This window comes from Neopelma chrysocephalum, unplaced genomic scaffold (genome assembly GCF_003984885.1).
Source record: "Neopelma chrysocephalum unplaced genomic scaffold, ASM398488v2 Primary Assembly neopelma1_299, whole genome shotgun sequence".
In the NCBI taxonomy this organism is placed as follows: domain Eukaryota; kingdom Metazoa; phylum Chordata; class Aves; order Passeriformes; family Pipridae; genus Neopelma; species Neopelma chrysocephalum.
In genome coordinates this window covers 1,015,606-1,035,845 of record NW_020897961.1, presented here as the reverse complement: position 1 = coordinate 1,035,845, position 20,240 = coordinate 1,015,606, and the positions used below count along the sequence as shown (strand labels likewise).

The window sequence follows — 20,240 nt, the reverse complement described above, 5'->3', positions numbered from 1 at the left end:
CTGCTCCCCAGTCATTCAGCACAAACTCCAGTCACCTGCACTGGCTACAGCTCTTTGTGGCAGAGATTATCCACAATCATTTATCACACTGGTACCGAACCTTTCATCTGGACATCTCCAAACATTGCACAAATTCTCCAGTTAAACCTTTATGCCTTGATTAGGAATTGGTAGACAAGTTCCATATGATGAAACACAATTTCTGTACAGGATAAACATGGGGAAATGAGGCTGGGGCGTGGCAGAGACCACAGCAGGTCCTGGTCCCTGGTTCCCCCCTGGCCAAGGGCTCTCCCAGGGGTCATGGCTGGGCATTGAGTGCCCTGACCTGCATCGAGGCAGTTCATTCAGTGACAGCTCCACGTTCTTCTACATTGAAAGAGTGTTTTTTGTAGATCCCCAAACTGAGCTACAGCTAAAATGCCAATGCACCTGAACTGAGCAGAGTAAGTGCAGCTCAGGCTGGGTCAAGGTCCAGAGCAGGACAACCAGACCAGCTGGGATAACCCAACATCCCAGGGGCTCATTAACAGCTTCTGTGGCCTAAGGCAAAATCCCTGCTTCTAGAACCTTTTACTTTGGCACCAGAGATACTGAAACTCACTCCTTTTACAGTAAGGAGGATCAGTCCTCAGCACATTGTTCTGTATCAAGAGAACTGAAGGCAACTAATATCAAATCCTGCAAACCGAGAGCAGCGTGCCACCCAAATATAGCTTTTATTTGACAACACAACGCTAAGTCATCAGTATCCTGTCATTTCCTTCTTTAGAACCAAAGCACAGAGCACTTGTCTGGATATTAATTTATTTTCTTACACATAGGAACTATTTTCCTTCACCTAGCAAGCCCTATTGAACAGCTTCTATAATTAACATCAAAGCAATTTGAATGCTGCTTGACTTGCTAAAAGCTGGTAAACAAGCAGGAAGTAATAAGGTGCTTTACAAGAAAAGAACATGTGTTTGGGGGAGGGGAGACCATAAAACATTAAATAGATTGATTAGTAATTTTAACAGAATTTCCATTTTTATTAACCCTCTGCCTGCCTTGGGCACTTGATTTTATTTTTAGTTAAGAAAGTAGTAGATTTCTTTGTTCAACTAGATCAGAGTAAAAGCTATTCAGAAGGAAATGATGAGCATAGTTGACACAAATAAAAGTACCAGGAGGAAAGGTCTGCTTCTTCCTATGGCTAGGACAAAATCCACCTGGTTTGTGACTGAAATATTTTTATTGAAATATTTAGAAAAAGCCAACCTGAAATCTCAAAGAAAAAGTGTCAAACATCAGCTTCCAGTTCTACACTCATTTTCAGCTGTACTATTTTTATTGATTTGAGGACCTGAGCCTGGGGTCAAGGTTAGAGGGACAGCTGGGCTTAGGCCTGACAGCATTTTATGAGCAAACATGGGGTTTTCTCTCGTTTCTCTGTTGATGCAGAAGAGTTGCATGAGAGGGAACTCGACTCTTCTTTCTTAAGCCGTGGGTTTCTACATCTGTTTGTAACTCCACTACCTGGGAAGGCAACTTCAGTGATTCAGCTCTTTGCAGTCAGAGACTTTAATGCATTTAGCTTTTTCTTTTTATGTGATCTAAATCAACTTGTGCCTGCAAACCAATTATTTTCTTTCTTCCTTCTCCCACAGTTTCTTGCAGGATCTCACTAGGCTTTGGGTTGAAAGCTTAACTTCCTGCTCTAGTTTACACCTATGCCATATTTTGTCATTGGTATTACACTTTAATAGAATTCTTCTTTAATTGGAGAAAGTGGAGAATTCCATAATGTTGAAAACAGCTGCTCACAGAGCCCCATAGTGGAAGAAGGCAGACCCCATGGCCAGGAACAGGCTCGTGCACTCTCCTGACTAAGGGGGGACTTTGCTATAACTTTGGGACTTCTCCAAGAAAGTCAATCACAATAGAATGACTCATTCCAATAACCTTTCCATCAGCTGATCCAATACAGACAGACAAATCTGAAACTGCTCCTACACTGACTATTAAAAAATGGGAAATTAGACACACCAGGAGTCGGGATTTTTTCATAGCCTGTATAGTGTTGCCAGTATTAGAGACAAACTTCCAACAGCACTGGAAACTCAAAACCAGAATAATTTTGCAGTTGATCTTCTGTAAAAATATTTATTTAGCAATGGTAACTTTTTCTTAAGGGCGACTCTGTCATTTTTGCTCATAGAACCTCGCTGTATTTTAATATTGAGCAGAGAAAATTGTTCCAAGGAAAGATCAGAACAAAAGGAGAAGTTTCTTTTGTCTGTTTTAGGAGTTGTGGCCTTACACAATAATGGCCACACTGTGTTCTTCAACTCCCTTTGATTCAAAATATCCCTTGGAATTATTCAAGAGTACAGCAAGCTCAGCAAAAAAAAATACAGCTGTGGCACGTTTTTGCTAATAACAAAGGAAGCTTTCCTAGTGCATAAAGTTAATCTACTGTTGTTAAAGGGTTACACATAGGAAACGGGGACTTAGATTTCAAAGTTTGTTTGGGTTTGGGCACAAATTAAAATGCCTTGATTTTAGAGAATTGTGACATTATGAATTGTGAAACCCCAAAAAGTAGGAAACAACCTCCTCAGGGTTGAGGAAGATTATCCATAATTTTTCTGAGCTTTATACACAGGCTATTTTTTGCCAAAATGAAATAAATAGCAGAAGGTTTAGTACTGCACACTGTTCCTTCCAGCAGTGCTGTGACACCTCTGGGGACACAGGCCAGAGCCTCCCCTCCACAGCCACTGCCAGGCTAAATCCAGGGAAGGCTCAGAAACTCCACAATGGCATCCCAGAGCCTGCAGACCATGAATGCAATTGTGTGAGCTGAGTCCTGGAATTCCACAGGGCTTCCCCAGGAACTGCCATCCCCCTGCCTTGGCTTCCCACTGCGGACAGATCCGAGCCCAGAACGCAGCTGCTCAGACCCAGGATGGTCACAGCACCTCCCTCCACATCAGAGGGGCTGGAATGAGCTAAAAAAGCAGGAGTGCTGCCTTTAGTCCAACCAGAGACAGGAAAGTAGCTCACCCAGTTCAAGGAATTGCTGCTTCCCCTTGGAAAGGCCGAACAAGGGAGCCTTCCACACCCCTTGGGAAGGGAACAGTTCCTCTGGGTGCCGTTCACTGACACTTTAGAAGTGTCCTCACACATTTTTCAAACCCATGGCCTATGTCTGTGCCCCTGAGTCCATGGGGTTATAGCACTCAAGAGCTGGACCTAAAGTTACAAAGGCCTAATCAGCACTCCAATTTTTCATAACAAATCTGAGGAAGAACTTCTCTGCTTCCACTTAATCCATGGGCAAACCTATAGGCTACAAGTCTTGGCTTAAATTTATTTCTAGAATACAAAAAAAAAAAAAAGTTCTGCATGATTTCTTTTTTTTTTAATTCAAAATGGTCACTTTATTATACTGCCTTATATCACTTATGCTAGAGTTTAATTTATCTCCAGGCAGAGTCAGTCAAATTTAATTTTTTGTTTAATTCCTTACTGGTAACATGCATGGAAACTTTTAAGACAGCAATTGATTGCATTGCACATTTAAAATATGGTTCACTTCCCAGCACCTCTGACAATCATTTAAGTTTTCAATTAAAGTAGGGTGCCAACATTAAAAGAAAAAAGATAATCCTGAGAGACAATAACTGCTCTGTGCAGAGGAAATTTTTTTTTACCTAAATTCTCAGGATATCTAATTGATTAATATAATTAGGCTAACCCAAAAGCCACTAATCTTCTTTTTTTCAGTTTGGAGTCTGCTGGGAGTTTCTGTCACACTGGATGAAGTGGGTGGGTGGTGCATACAGGGGCACTTTCTCCCAGCAGCATTACCTGGTCAGGTAACAGGGGGGTGACATCTCTGGCAACTCCGTCTCACAGCTGAGTAACCTGAAGCCAAAAGACGAAGGGAGATGCAGCAGGGCAGAGCACAAAGAGCGGCACCGTTTGTGTTAGAAATGAAAACACGCCAACACTGTTCATTTCCTTGCAAGGCTGAGCACACACAGCACAACAGCAACAGAGGAGGCAGAGAAGCCCTTCCTCTGCCACAGCCCAGGGATGATCTGCTCACACCATCAGCTTCAGTAAAACATGGGAGATATTAACATCCCACCATTTATTCCTGTTTCCAGATACGGCCCAAGTTCTCCCACGCTCTCCCTTGGCTGTACAAGCTCTACCATCCAGAACTGACACTACCACAATAATCACACTGGTCACCACATCAGTGGTGAGTCCTGGTTCAGGGACAATCCACGCTGCCCAACAGCTGATATTTTAGCCAGAGGGGGCAAACACCAGCCTATAACCAAGTTTCAAGCTTATATTCTTCTGCATCTACAGCTGGAGACTCTCTGTGCCTGGAGCTGCCAACACAGCAGGCTCCGAGCTGCACAGACAGGATCAAACCAGGAGATACTGTTCAACAATTATCACAATATTGAGCGTAAGATACAGGCATTTTCTACATCAGCATCAGTAAACAATACCTGGATAGAGTTCCTCTTACCTCTGAGCACATACACTCCTTCACAGGACAGGGGCATGGCAAAAACAAGGCCATTTTCTTCCAACCTCATCAGCTCTGTAAGGGAAGCTCTCCATGGAGAAGCCATTTTGAGTCCATAGGATTTCCCAGTATGTATTTTTAAGCCATCTAGCAGGGATAACATCCTTAGTAATCAATTTGACTCATGATTCCTCTTTCAAACACAGGCTCGTACCCAGAAGAAAAAAGCACACTTTCCATGGCAATATATACAGAACAATAACATTGCCAGATGGTATAATACTGAACAGAATTAATTTCACACATAATGTTTTCAAGGTGTTAAAATATGTCACAGCTTCTGCTAATAAAACATCTTCCTTTTCCCTCCTCCTTTTAGGAAAACGCTCCGTTCCCACCAGCCTGTATTTTACATTATATGTGTTTCCAAGCCTGATAAGGGCAGCTGATTGCTTGCAAACCTAATTACAGTCAAATGAAAGTCTTTCAGAACCATCATTAGTAATTAGGACCCGCTGGATTCGCAGTATATCATTTAGAGAGGTATAATTCAATAGCTTATTGAAAAATTGCAGGTGAAACTGGTGATTATAAGGGGGGGGAAACGCCTGTGACACGTCACTGCAGGCAGAGCCCGGGTGAAGTGGCAGCTTTCCGGTGTGGCTGATCAATGGATGCAGGTGTTGGCTCCAGAGCACAGCATCCCTGTGGCACACGTGGCTTTCTCAATGGCCCTGCATTTCACAGGACGTGCCTGGTTTTGTGTGTGTGTGTTTTTTCATGGATCCAAAGTGCCTGCTCAGGAGCTTCCTCAGGCCCAGGGGGGGATGTGCCGTGCGGAACAACGGGCGCACGAAGCCACACATCATTTTTCAGCGCTTTCTGCAGAGAACAACAATCTTTTCCGTGCCCGTTGAGCTCAATTATATATTATCAGGGCCCAGAAGTTGTTTGGATGCTTTGGAGCAGCTGGGTGCCTTCACAGCTGACGCACTGGATGCGGTGACTGCGGGTTAAGTGCAGCTGGAGATTTCTGTGGCCTCTGATCAGAGGAGAACAGCAGTCGAGAATCACAAAACGCTTGTAATTCAAGCACTGTTTGTCACCAGTGGCAGTTTCTGAGAGGGAAACGAGAGGGGCAACTGAACAGCAGCCCAGCCTTCAGCACAGGGCCTCTCACACACAGGAACCCACACACTGTGCATGTGGGAAAATACAGCACAGGGCCTTCCAAGGGTGGAATTACCCACTGCCAGTGTAAGCACTCAACGTTTCACAGCACCAAGGCAGGCTGGAGAACACTGAACTGGACATTAGCAGAGACAGATGATGTTCATTCACACAACAGGCCCCCTCCCTGGGCAGAGCCCTCCACATGCACACCCTTGTGTGACATATACCCCTCCAAACCCCCACAGAGCCCAGCCTAGACCTGCACAAAGCCCCACTGCTTCACCTTCCCCTTCTCCATCCTATAAATCCTTCTCAAAGCCCAGATCTACCTATCTCCCTTTATCACACAAGTATCTTCTCCCACTGTATCACTACACCCACTCATGCTGTGATGTAACCTCAGAGCACAGTTACCTGGATATGGCCCTTTCTATTCTTTCAGTGCTGCAATCTGATTTTTTCATAATTTAATAGTTTATTTTTCTAATTAAATGTTGTTAAATATGGTAGATTAATAAACAATGCCTTGGGTGTCACGACATCAACACCAAGCAGACACAGTTCCATTAAACCAGTGGCCCCTCAAGTCCTGTTGCTGGTGACACTTGCTGTGGGTGCCTTCAGACTTTTGGCAACACTTGCACAGAATCAAACCACGCTGTATAGGCAGCAACACAAACAGCAAATCCAGTCATTTCAAAGTGGTTGTGCCAGTATTTTGAAATTGAAATGAAAAACAAAAAAACCCAAACCAAACAACTTGTCTCTTTACAGACAGAATGGAACCATTATCTCCATTTCCATCACTACATGGCCATATCCCTGCTGACCTGATCATGGCTGGAACCACTCCCAAGGCACATCACTTTGTCCCACACTCTGGGAGTTGGTAGAGATGTTTCCTGTCACTTCATACAAAGCCAGACCCCCAACAGTGCAAAACCAGCCCAAACACCCCAGCATGGCTTCCAAACCCCTCTGTTGCCCTGCACGAGCTATTTCATGGCCCAGGTACTGTCCTGACCTTCAGAAGTTTTTTAGTCACCGAAATCCACTGGCTGCCAGTAAAGTAATCCCAAATCCCAGCAGCTGTGTACAAGGAGATTCAAGCCTTTACCACTCACTCTGGGTGCATGCATGCTGTAGGCAGGATTTCCAAGGTGTCTGACCTTACACTGCACAGATACCCCTTTTTTCCCTTGCACACAGCTACAAGTAGGGAGTCAAAGGAATGAAGCAGTTCTCCATGGCTGTGTATAATACTTGTAGCTGCTATGGCACTCCCAAAGCCCACCCACAATTTCATTTTCAATTAGCAGCTCATAGAAAAGCAGTAATGAAAGCAGTTGCTAAAGAGCACTCAGATGTCATTGAGAGACTGCAAACCCAAACTGTAAATAGCACATTGTAAATCGCTTGTCACCACAGGCAGCTCTCCCCGGGATCACACTGATGGTGACAATCAAACCCATCTGCTCCCCTCCCCGACCAGTGTCACCACAGCCCAGGGAGCAAACACCCACCTCCCGCTCTGCTCCCATTACCTGTCAGGTGTGGGCTTGTCTGAGAGCCTGCAAAAGCCACTCTGGCTGTGGGTGTGATTGAACACTCATCACACAGCGATCATTTCACCCTCCACACCACAGGTTTGCTGCACTGAGGCACCAAGTGTGCCATCCCTGCAGCCACAGCACAATTAATGACACGATGCTCACGAGCCACAGTGGCAGGGGACAGTGATGGCCACCCAGAGCAGCCACCAAAAGCAGTCTCAAATGTAAGATGTATAAATTCGGGGTGAGGCTGCCAAGGAGATGGTGGACTTAATCTTGAGAAGGAACAGCTTCAATCCTTCCCTCCCTCCCCCTTAATTGATCCATGTAATGCACTACGAGGTGAAAGCTAATAGTTTATAATGCTTGTAGCTGATGGCTGCCAGAGTCAGTGGGGTATCTTCTTCTGCTTCCCATTTTGCCTTTATCTCATTAAAATTTACCTCCTAATTCATCTCTCCATCATGAGTTTTATTCCCTTTATTCATCATCCGCCCTTTATTTATTACCATTTGTCTCCTTCCCTGCCGTCACAGGGTATCTGGGATTGGGATTTGATATTCTGCAAGTGTCTTTGGGATCAGGTGGTGCAGGCAGAGCCCAGCAGCAGCCAGTTCTCACACAGATATAGTCAGCTAAGACCCCTTGCCCAGCAGGCAGGTTGCTGGTTTAGAAGCATTTCCAGAGACAATCCTTTTCTGCAAGAGGATGCAAGAATCTCCCAGCAGATGAACAAAACAATGAAGGAAATGGTGGAGGTAGCAAAAGTCAGTGTCTTCTGCTCTTTCCAAAACACACACCCACTGAACAAAGATCCTTCCCTCTCATTATCAGAATACTCTCAACACTCCTTCTGCCCTGAAAACTCATTGTTTCCTGGTATGCCCCACTGTGCTCGGACCTCAAGGAATAAAAACTCATTAAAATCCGTTTAAAAATGTTTGCCACCATTTTACTAGTTTAAAAATGTTCACTTTAAGATTTCCAAATGATTTTTACAGAAAACACATAAAAACATGCCACCACCAATTAACGTAAAGGAAATTAAATTTAAGACGCTGGAGAAATAGTCTGATGAGTCTTATGTTTGCTTAATGCCAACTAAAATTTCCTTGAGGCATTTAATAAGTACATTTATAAAAGCTCACAAAGCAGAGTTCAAAAGTCTTCTCGCTAGTAAAATATGAGCCTTAATTAACCTACAGTTTCACATTTTCTGGATTTCAATAAACCTGTAGGCATTTCAGCAGAGCTGGATAAATACCTGCACGAACACTGCAAGGATTTTCTCTGAAAACTAATTAGCAGTGCTTTCAATAGCTGACTTCAACTAAATCTGTTTGATGAGGGAGCTTCATACCCTAAATCCTGCAGTGATAGTTACTTCCAGCAGATAACAGATTTCACAGAAAGGAATATCCACCAGGACTGTCAACCACTGGTGAAACTACGAACAAGATCTCCAGGTATAAAACATCTCCCAGCAGGGACAGACAGCAGCCAAGGTCTTATGCCAACACAGGAAGGCAAGGGACTGCATTAGGATTGCATCCTGCCACCCAGTTACAGTATTCACATGTGGCAATTCAGGATTCCTCCAGGGACAGGAGAGGCAGGATAAATTGTTTCTATATAAAATATATCGCCCTAGTATAGCAAGGACACCATATACATCCAGAAGTCTCCTGAACTTTAAATGGCTCTGGACACTCCTACTGTGTCAAGCACAAACCACAGTGGCCCCAGTTCTTGGATTGTTGCCATCTGAGAAGGCTGACAATCAACTCTACTTCCCCTTCCAAGAGCCCAGGAATTCAGTGGGATGGACCTGGATGGGGAAAGCAACCCAAGGTGTGCAGCCAAGAGTCACTCAAGGAGGAGAACTGTAACGTTATCAGGGAAAATCACCCTCAGAACTTATCACTCTCCTCCTTCTTTTGAAGTCTACACCATTTGTCTTGAAAGAAGACAGAAAATGCTTAGCACAAACTCTCTCTATAAAGGTGGTGGGTGTGCCTCTCCAAAGAACTTTATAGTCTTTTCCATGACATCTTTTTTCCATGTCTGAGTGCCAAAGCCTCATAGGTTTGTCAGCACCTACACTGTTCATGAGACTAAAATGCTCATATCTGAGGAGCTACAACCCTCCCAAATGTATTAAATTTATATTGAGCAAGATATTTTATTTCCTCTCAGTCTGATCCCTCAGGAATTAGGCAGGGTACTCAGATTTATCAGCTCAAAGGAAAAGAGCATTTTCCATGACATTTGTCAACTCAGTACCTTCCAAGACAGTGTATATTTATTCCTGAAAACATAACCTCACAAATAACCTCCATCAGCAGTGAGGCTGATTTCCTTCACAGCTGAAATTCTGGGCAGAAAGGCTCCACCTGACAATAGGCCACACTGGGGGAGTCAAACAATGCAAGAAGTCAGTTCTGCAGAGGCCAGTTCCTCCTGCCCAAAGCAGGTCCATTCACCATCTGACAGACTAAACCAGAACAGAGTGAAGACCACACAGGTGAACACAGGAAACAGTCAAGGAAACACAGCAACCTTCAATATCTGTTTATAACATAACCATTGCATCAACTATCCTGAAGAGTTTTCCCCACCTCCCTTTGAAATACCAAGTAAAATTAGATTAGAAGAAATACCTTTAACAGCTGTGGTAGTGTAGAATAGGCATTTTTACAATTTGTGTGCTCTGCTGAAGTACTGTATAATCTCTAATTTTATTTCTATACACAGTGTAGGCTTAAAAATCATCATGAAAACCTATTTTTTTCCCAGCTTCTGTAACTCTGAATATCAAAATTGAATACAAGTCAGCATACTTGTCATCCTCAATGTTCCTTCCATTTCCCTGAGCTCACAAAATGAGAAGCAGTGAATTCTCACTATTTTCTACAAGTTTCCCCGCAAAGCAATGTTTGGTTTGCACTAAACAAGGATGAAAAATTATTCCAAATATCAACCATCCCCATTAGACATGTAAATTTTGGTTCAAGGCTCACAAACATGACTCAAATGTAGGCAAAAGCTGACCTTTTTACTATTACCTCTTTTTTCTGCATCTGCATCATAGAAATCACACTTGTCACACTTTCTTCTCTTTTAAAAAACATAACAAACACAACACTGCACAGTCATGAAGAAGAACCCAACGTTTCCAGCCTCAGGCTTTGCAACCCTGGATGTGACCTGCTCACTCTTGCCACATGTGTGCCACAGCTACCCTGGAAGGGAACAACACTGCTGGGAAGGCAGAAGTTCTTGCTTAGGGCAGGTTCTGAGTAACCCAGAGGAGCAGAACCAGTGCCACTGACACCCTTCAAATGAGCTCCTCACACTGTAATCAGTCTCAGAGCTTTGCCTTGATGAACAGCTGCCCTTCTTGCAATTACCTCACCTTGCCCTTGGCATTCAGAGGGGTCTTGTGCTTCCCTGAACGAAGTCCAGAGACAAGAATGCATATTTATGGGACAAAGTTGGCCTTGCACTGTAACAGAGAGACCACATTTGTCTGCCCTGACAGCCTCACAGCCAGCCTGTGGAGAGCTCTCCCAACCCTTGCACATTTACTGATCAGATCAGCTCCACCATCCAAACACCTGCTCAGCCCATCTCCTCCCCTGGCAGGACACAGCACCGAGCACCACCCGAGAGCCCGAGAGCAAAACAACCACCAAAGGATTCCAACAAGTGATCCCACAAAATGAGAAATTGGCTTCTACGTACCATGTGCCAAGAGCCAAAGCCCTCCCTCCCCGCAGCAGGTGACTTGTGTCCCACCTGTCTGAGGCCCTTGGGTAATTTCTTCCTTTTCCCGAGGTGCTGGCACAGGTTCCGGTCATTTTCCCGGTCGGAGCTGTACTGGTGGTGGTGGAGTCTGTTCTTTTTGGGAAGGTACGACAGCCCATTGGTAAGTGCTTCCCGTTTCTTCTTGGCCAGAGGGTTCTGTCTCTTCTCCACACGTTCCTGAGGTTTCAGAGCTACGTCCTTCTGCAGAGGGAGAAGGAAGGAGAGAAAAAGACAGCGGTTAAGCCACAGCTCTGATTTGCTTGCCCTCTTGAAGCAGCAATTCCAGGTGACCAGCAAAGAACTCTAGAGGCAACACTACAGTCACCAGAAAAGGAAAAAAACTCCAGCCTTCACTGATGTCCTCTCAACCACTTAACAGGCAAACACAAAATGAAGTCATTCAGGTGAAGTGAGTGCACAGAAGCAAACACATCCTCCTTGAGGTTTCATACCATCAACCTCACAGTTCTCCAAAGCATCTCATGCATCAGGTGAACACACATTCAGAAGACAGCATATATTTATAATGTTTAAATTAACAATCTGCTTTGATTTAAACAATGCTCAACTTTTCATATTTATTCTTATTATTTCTTGTATTTGACAAGCCAAGGCACGAGCTGACCTAAATCCAGTTAGGGCCAATGAATCTCCATTGACTTAAGGGGATGTTTCCCTCAAGCCTGACTTCAGCAGTAGATTTCCAAATCTCAGGGAGGGGGGTGAAAAGTGCACAAATAAGCAGCTTGTATTTGAAAACTTTGTTACTGACCCTTTAACCCCTAGAATCAATGTCTGCCTGTAAAAAACACTCCAGTCTTGTAACACAAATGTGAGTTTTCTCACTTAGCCCACAGCTATTTTCTTACCGATAACCTCCAACACACAGAACCCCTATTTTCATTTCAAATAAATATTACTTGACTCTTTTTCAATAACACAGAATTAAATGCAGAGGAAGAGGAGGCTGGAGAAGTCACTTGGAGAGAAGAACTATTGGAAAGATGTTAATTATAGTGCATATTGTGCATCTAATAAACACAATCCGCTGAGTCACATCTCCTCCAAGAACTCCCCCAGTGAGGGTCTGGTATTGCCATGGGAGGGGCAGGAAACAGTGTAATACTTTCAGCCTCTCTGCTAACAATCCTGGCTGCTGTGACCAGGCTCCCAAGCCCCACCATAAAGCAATCTGTGATCTTGTAGCCTTTCAGCTGTTGTCTATTGTCACTCAATATTATAACTGACAGCAGGGAAGAAATTGGGCTGTTGGCCCCTTTTTCACATACAGACTGAGGTTCAGGAGAATATAGTTCAAATTATGCCACCTTTTAATGCAAAAAAACATGCCCAAAGGCAAAAATCAGTTTGGCTTTAATTAAAGAATGCTCCCCAAATGCCTCTCGAAAACACAAGAGCTTCACAAAATTCATAACTGAAACCAATGAGATGAATAATTAAACTGGAGACAATCATCATTCACATTTTATATTTAGTAAAAAGAATGATTTTACAAGTATTAAAGATGGGAGTACTGAACAGAAGCTATAAGACACCTTTTCTACCTTTTTTCCACCTACGACCCCATAGGAAATATCCCAGGCTTTTCTTCACATTGTTATTCATATCCCAAAAGTTAGGAGCCTTATCCAGCCTCATAAAAAAGAATTTTAGCATCTTTAGCTATAAAGCAGATCAGTATTTTAAGGATCTCGTGTGTCTCCTCACTGGTTCCACAACCTTCTGAAAAAGAACTCAGTAGTAGCACTGATCTTCATGTGATGCTTTGAGATCTCCTTGTGAGGAGCCTTGTGCTCACCCTGAGATCCCATGGAGCAGCCCAAGGAAATCAAAAGCAAGAACAACCCTTTCCTCAGCACACCTTCTGTCTCCCTTCCCAGGATGGTTTTAGGTTTAGCTACATGTCCTGAATGCAGGAAGGCAAATTCTCAGGTAACATGTACTAAAATGAGTAACCATTTCACCAATGCTCATCATCAACTGCTTCATAAAACTACAGCATCCACACCTGGATAGCAAAGGCAGGTTATAAAATACACTGATTTGTACCTTAAGATCGGGCTGCTAACAATCTTTATTTTTTTCAGGTCAGTATAAAAAAAAAATCCAGTGCTTTATGAGTAGTACATTATACCAGCAAAGACTTCTGTTAAAACACAGAGCTAATTTGGTAGATAGAAATGGTACTAGAGGATTCACTATAAATGTGAAAGGTTGAAGGAGTGAACAAAGGGAAACTTTCTGGGAAAAAAAAAATAAATTCTTCTAATGACTAAGAAGCTTTTGTGGGATTTCCCCTCCCCCCAGCTATGAGTGATCTAAATTAAACGGTGGCAGGTTTCCAGTTTCCAGGTGCTTATAAAATGTCTAATGGGGCTAGAACTTGCCATCAAGAAATTACTAGTTCCCATTAGCTTTAAAGAGGGTGTAAGATGGGTCAGATTCCACAGATCACTGTGGATGTGCCTGGCAGAAGCCCGTGTTCCACCCAACTGCAGAAAGTTCCATGAATGGTCAGACACCTCTAAAGGACATGGAGCTCATGTCAGAATTGGGATCAAAGAATCTGCATATACACACAGAGATGAGTGACACCAAATTAACAAAGCCTTCCACAAACTGGGTGAAAAGGAACCCTCCAAGACAGAAGGAATGACTGGCAGGAATCTTCAAAAATAAGGTGCCTCTTCTGCTCACTGAGAGGGGCAAGGGAGCTCCACATGTACCTAACTCAGTGTTCTGCAAATTGTGAAAGGGGCCTTAAATCAGTGGGTGGGCTTGCTATGGAATGTAGACATAAAGATTGGTGTTTAGACAACCCCATTCCTCCAGAACAGCCCTCTGCTTTTCATCAGTTGACACCACTGCAGAGAGAATTGCAGAGTGCTGTGGGTCAAACCCTCGTGTTATGGGATTGTGGGGTAGAACCTGCCATGGCCTTCAACAGATACATGACTTGGCCTTAAAATATATATGTATTTTGAAATACATATTGAAATCTTCATCTGCAGACTACATTGCAGCACAACATGATAAAAGAATGAAGCTTAGACACAGGTGGGCAGGATTTATCAGAAGTAGCTTGAACAGGGCTCACAAGGGGTGTTGCTCCTGGTGTCTGAGGGTGCAAACTGCCTGGGATTGTCTCAGAGCACGTGCTGGGATTCCGCCCCTGGGAGCCCCTGGGCTTGGCAGAGGCAGCACTTGGCTGCAAACCATGGCCCTGCATAAATCACTTCCCCACTTGCTGCCCTTTGTCCTTGCTCCCATTTTTATCTCTCCCTTGTTTAGACAGGACAATGGCTGTACCACGCCGTGTGCTCGTACATTAGCCAGCACAATCTTAATTACAGACTTCAGGCATCATCATGATTAGAGTAATAAGCTGTAATTACTCTAAGGTGACAGGACTGCAGAGACCTTATCTACATAGATAAGAAGATGTAGTAATATTTCATGTCGAGACGTATTTGTCAGCAGCTGCCCATGGAGTGGATTCAAACTAAGCACCAGACCCCATGAACACATTCAGTCTCTGATGGAGGTTTTTCTCCTTTCCTGCCAGCATACAAGCCCACACATTATTAAATAAATCCTACAAACATATTAGGCACAGTTTAAAACCATCTTATTCAGAGATATCTTTCATCAGTAAAGTGCCTTAAGTGTATCAGGAAGGTGACTTAAATGTATAAATATGTAATTACATGCAATTCAGTACAAAAGTGCATTAATATTTATGAGTGTACTGTATAATCTAAAAAAAAATTCCATTTGTTTTATTTCTATTGGGCACATTAATCAACCTGATACCACTGTACGTGCCATGGTGGGGAAGAGCTGCCCCTGCTGCGACATCAGGAGGCTGCTGGAGCCTGGTGGGGTGTCCCTGCAATCCCCGTCGGCTCCAGGCAACAGGAACAGCTTCAATCCAAGCCCTCCATTTGGGGAGGGAAGGAGAAGCAGCCTCTGTGGGGCCATCAGATAATTTCTCAAGGTAGGAGGCTGGAAGGACACACTCATCAAGTGTTGTGCTTTCAGGGAGCTGTGCCTGATTTATTCCAGCAGGGTCCATCTTCCTGCTCCATAAATAACAATTCGCTGATTAAAAACCAGCCCCCAGTGGCAGCAGAGCACTTTGCTTTGGGGGGTACCCACGTCACCCCCCTGAACCTCACCCAAGAGCTGCTGCCCTTCCCTCCTGCCCCTGCCCTCGGACAACAACTTAAAAACTACATGTAAATAACAGGAACTCTGCTCCACTCCTTATTACAGGATTTTTCTGTGGGAACACAGGATGAAAAGCAACCCTGTAAACGCAGTGTGTAGCAAATGCACTGCAGAAATTTCTCCGGATGAACATTTCAGGTGCTGCTCAGAGATTTCAAGCCTTTTCCAAAACATCCTGGTGGGTTATCATTACAATTCCAGGGTTGCAAGAACTTATTTTCTGAATTTGCACTGAATGTGACCTCAGTAAAGTACAACTTTTAAAACTGATTATTAAAACCAGGCGTGGCTTACAGTGCAGTGCTAGTTAAACCAAATAACAACTGCAGTGTTCTACAACAAATTATTTGCTCCTCGGGTTCTTGCTGAAGTCCACTACAGCATTATATCAGAGCCCAACAATTTATCCTTCATTCCAACAGCTGAGAGAAGTCCTGGATTTTGGTCAGCACAGAATTACAGAGTGGTGTGGGTTGGAGTGGATCCTAAAGCTCATCCTGTTCCACCCCCTGCCATGGGCAGGGACACCTTCCACTAGCCCAGGTTGCTCCAAGCCCCATCCAACCTGGCCTTGGACACTTCCAGGGATGGGGCAGCCACAGCTTCTCTGGGCAACCTGTGCCAGGGCCTCCCCACCCTCACAGGGAAGCATCACACAGTGGGAGACATCAGCTGGGAATCCAGGACAGCAACATGCACAAACAGCTGCACAAAATGAACCAAAACCCCTCAGAATCAGGAAACACTGCCAGTCTGAGAGCACCAAATTTGCCATCACATCTTGACAGTCTTCATTGACTCATACTATGTTTCCATTACACTGGGGAAGAATTTTTATAGCTGATGGATGAAAATGCCCCAAGACTTCAATACCTTTCTCATGTTTCATAATTTCCTATTTTAATTCTGGCAGAAACAAGATGTAAAGGTCTGAAAACAATGCACTGACCAGTCCCTATAATCTTTCAAAATCAGAAAAAAAAACAATATGGTTATAATAACCATTCATTTTTCTCCAGATAAAATAGCTAAATATACTGTGTATTCTTCTGATGAAGAACTAGTTCCTCAAATCATTTATCCAGGGGAAAAAAATTGCAAACACTCTTATAACAACACCAAGGAGAAAGGAAGGCAGGTGTGAAGTGCAATGCAAAAGAGAAAAGGATTCTCAAAGTGTCATTATTATGGTATTTTTGGACACAAGGGACTGGTGAAGAGAGACATGATGTCAACTACAGTGGGTGCAGCAGCCCTTCCACTAATCCCAGCAATTCCTTCAAGTCTGGAGACCTCCACAGAAAGGTTTAATCTTGTTTTGTTTGCTTTGTTTTCACAAAACTGCAATCCATTGCCTCCTACATCTCTCTGGAATCTGAAAACAAAGTGGTTCAGTGTTGTGCAAAAACGGTTGTGCAACAGAGTGAAGATGAAACGCGGTGCCAGGCTGCGGGACGCCCGTGGTGGTTACAGATGAAGGCAAAACAATAGCAAAGCAAGTTGCTGTCTGCTTGAGATATGTTGTGTGAAAGAGCTTCTGTACAGAAGAGATTGCTTTGATTTTTCATCCCAAAACCATTTGTTAACAATATCTTTGATAAACAGAAGGTTCCTTTTCAGGTCCTGCCGATTTAAACTGCACACAAAAAAAACTACATTAAGGCAACATTATTGAGGTTACAAAGTCAAGGACTTGGAAGTTATGAAAGGCCAGGATTAAGGCTGCAGCCACCACCTTAATTCAGCCCTCTTGTGCATACACATCATGATTACAATCTTTAATTACATGATCCCATGCTCCTACTTCCCTAAACAGAATGGAAGGTGTTCAGCTAATGAGCAGCCACTCGGGATTTTGTTTTCTCCTCTTTGTCCATCATGTGGACCTCAACCTTGTTTACTGACACTCCATTCACACCCTCCTCTGAATGCACAATTATTAATTTCCTCAAGGGCTTTTCTTTACAGCTCCTCACAATAGTATCAGATGCTCAACAAATACCTACAGCCTCTTTCACAGTAGTTTTGCCAGACAAAGGTATTTCACTGTTCCCATTTTATAGGCGGCAACAACAGTCCCGACACGTTCAGGTCAAAAACATCTGTTAACTTTAAGCATCCCATTACGAAGCACCAAAGATTTGATTTTTCAGAGAACTTGGCTCTCCTGAGCACTTTATCTAATGAAGCACAACCTCCATCGATTCCAGCAGCGGCAGGGAGTGCCCAGTGCTCCTGAAATCAGGCTTTAGTGAGCACCACGTGTTGTAAGGATACAGGGAAGGGCTGTTTCTAAAATATGTCCTGCAATGGCCTCCCTCAATGCCACATAGTAAATATGAGCTGGAGGCAGAGGAAAACTAAGACTACAGTGCCAGCTGCGGAGCTGGCAAAAGCTTGATGTGACACTTAAAAGATGGGTATCAGAGCAATTGATTGCCATTCATTTAGTTCATGTTTTTCAAACATGGTATTCTCAGCCTTATCCTTCCCCCTCCCCTCTCATTTTGTCACTCAAATACTGTACCACACCACTTAAGAGTTGTGGAGAACAGTCAAGAAATTACCAGTCTGCAAAGCCTGAGTTTTGTAAAAACCTCATCTTGGATCGTGTATTGAGAAAGTGCTGAGCAAATGCCAGCTTAGATTACAGAGCCATGGAACTGTTTCACTTGAAGCTGCCTAACTTTGTAGATGGCAAAGTACACCCAGCTGATTGTGCTTAGGCCAGAAGCCTGTGTACTCCTGCCAAAAGAATGAGATCCTGAAGCTCTGAGTCCAGCCACCTCCTGCCAGCCTAGAAGCCCCATCATGTTTTTTCTAGAGATTTTTTTAGGTCTTACACAAGTTGCCAGCAAAGTCCAAGGTTACCTCTGTCTTGCAGACTTGACTGATCTCTATTACACTCGGGGCTGCCTTTTGGAGGACGTGCTGTCTGAAAGCCCAGTGAGTCCTGGCCTCTCCCAGCAGGAATCTGTGTCCTCTGCTGGCACCATCTCAGCCACATTCTCTCCAACTCCTCCACAGAGAGTCTCTCCAACTTTTCAAATCATCTTCAGCAAGTACCTGTGGTCCCTACACCTCCAGCCTTTGTTACCTGGCAGAGTACCCAGGGCAGCCCCCAGGGCAGTGCTGCCCACTCCTGGCCCATCCCTGCTCCCTGGGCAGAATCCAGGCCTGAACTCCCAGTGCTTCCAGCACAACAGGGGTGTTACTGGTCCCTCCATCCCACACATGCCTCACACAGCTCCCAGCCCCCGACTGCTCACACATGGGCAGCCCCTGCAGCCAAGGGAGATGGATTCCCACTGGCCCTGGGTTTATTTCACAGCGCTGGACCTTAAATAAATGGGCTTGATTTACCCTGTGAGCAGCAGGGCCACAGTCTCATTTTTATTTCCTTTGTTTGAGGAATGAAAAGAAATACAAAAGAGATGTGGAGAGGAGTCCCTGGGGATGCTCCCTTTAAATCTGCATGCCAACAAAGAGGGCTCCACTGCTCCAGCACTGCTCAGTGAGGATTACAGATTAGGCAGGGAGAGGAGCATTAAGCCAGCTCCTAGGGCAGTGGTGAATTTGGCTTGTTCCCTGTGCTGCAGCACACTAGTTGCACATTTATGGTGATGATTGCAAGGGTACAGCACTGTTCTGGCCAGTCCAGCCATGCACAGCACTGCCCTGACATGGGGCAGAAACACATCCAACTGTGGGATGGGACTGTCCACATCTCCCAGAGCTGCCTGTGCCTGAATGCCAGGGTCAGCTTCCTCTCACAGCAGGGCCAAGAATGTTTCTCCCTAGAAAATGGGATTTTCATGGTGGAGAGAATCCAACTGAACAGTTTATCAAGTATCACATAGAGAAATATGAGACACAAATATTTCAATTTGTCTAAATAATTGAGCAAGTCCTCAGTGTGAAACTTCTAGATTCTTTTTTTCCTCTTCACGTAGTTTCCTTCATTTTTACTTTTTGTTGTGATTTAGAATGGAAAAAATATTTTAAAATTTCAGACTTTCTCCCCAAAATAAAAATTTTGTACAGTGCTATCTGTAGTTATACAAGACTTGCATATACTGATCAAAACACACATGCCAACTTAGGGCCCAGTTACGTTGCTTTCTTAGCTCTAAGGATAGAATACACCCACTCTTAACCCTATTTATTTTATTTGGTTTGCCCCATGTCCTGCCAGCTTTACCAGGATATTTCACTGGAGGGAAGTAGGATTCCATTGCAGGAGTCTCTGGCACCGTGGGCTCCTCCGCTCTCCACACACATATTGTGTTTGCTGAATAATTCAAACAGCACTTTGGTTGGCAGGCTACAGACCCAGGCAAGAAGTTAGTGGGCCAATAAATTTTACATTTAAAGGGTATCCCCCTCATTGGTAGGGTTAGAATAAATGGATGTGGGCTTAGACAGCTCTCATCCCTGCTACTCCTGCGCCAGGGAGAAACAGATGACTTCAGCCTGCAGGCTCTCACACTGGCCCCATTCATTAGCACAGCACTCAGCATTCATAAAATATGTATTATGGTTTGTAAATCGAGTCAGAAGCACCTCTGTACTCCCTGTCTTGCGGGAAGATGGTGCAGCACCAAGAAAGTCCAGTGCCAGTGGAAAAGTCTCATAGTGCTCATAAAATCTCATGGCCACGGAAAGGACCTGAGTGGGGACACAAAGACACGGCTCAGGCACAGAGTGGGGACACAAAGACATGGCTCAGGCACAGAGTGGGGACACAAAGACACAGCTCAGGCACAGAGTGGGGACACAAAGACATGGCTCTGCTGCCGTGTCAGCCTCGAGACTAGGCCAGAAAACCTGCTCTCCAGGAGTCAGGACAAAGAAACCACCTGGAGACAGCAGAGGGAAAAACAACAAGGAAACTGTGCTGTACAGAGAGAGATGGAAACATC

General features: G+C 44.3%; 1 protein-coding gene across 6 annotated transcripts in view; it reads right to left on the bottom strand.

Moving 5' to 3' along the window:
* The window catches only part of LOC113978231 (autism susceptibility gene 2 protein-like), a 397,184-nt gene that overhangs the window by 181,977 nt on the left and 194,967 nt on the right, over window positions 1-20,240 (bottom strand). For 4 of the 6 annotated variants that reach the window (XM_027704999.1, XM_027705000.1, XM_027705002.1 and 1 more), the window contains exon 2: window positions 11,005-11,268. In XM_027704999.1, the coding sequence (XP_027560800.1) occupies window positions 11,005-11,268 (264 nt within the window). Of the gene's footprint in view, window positions 1-7,814; window positions 7,959-11,004; window positions 11,269-20,240 lie in introns of those variants that run through there. The other 2 variants (XM_027705004.1, XM_027705003.1) reach the window with 2 other exon arrangements.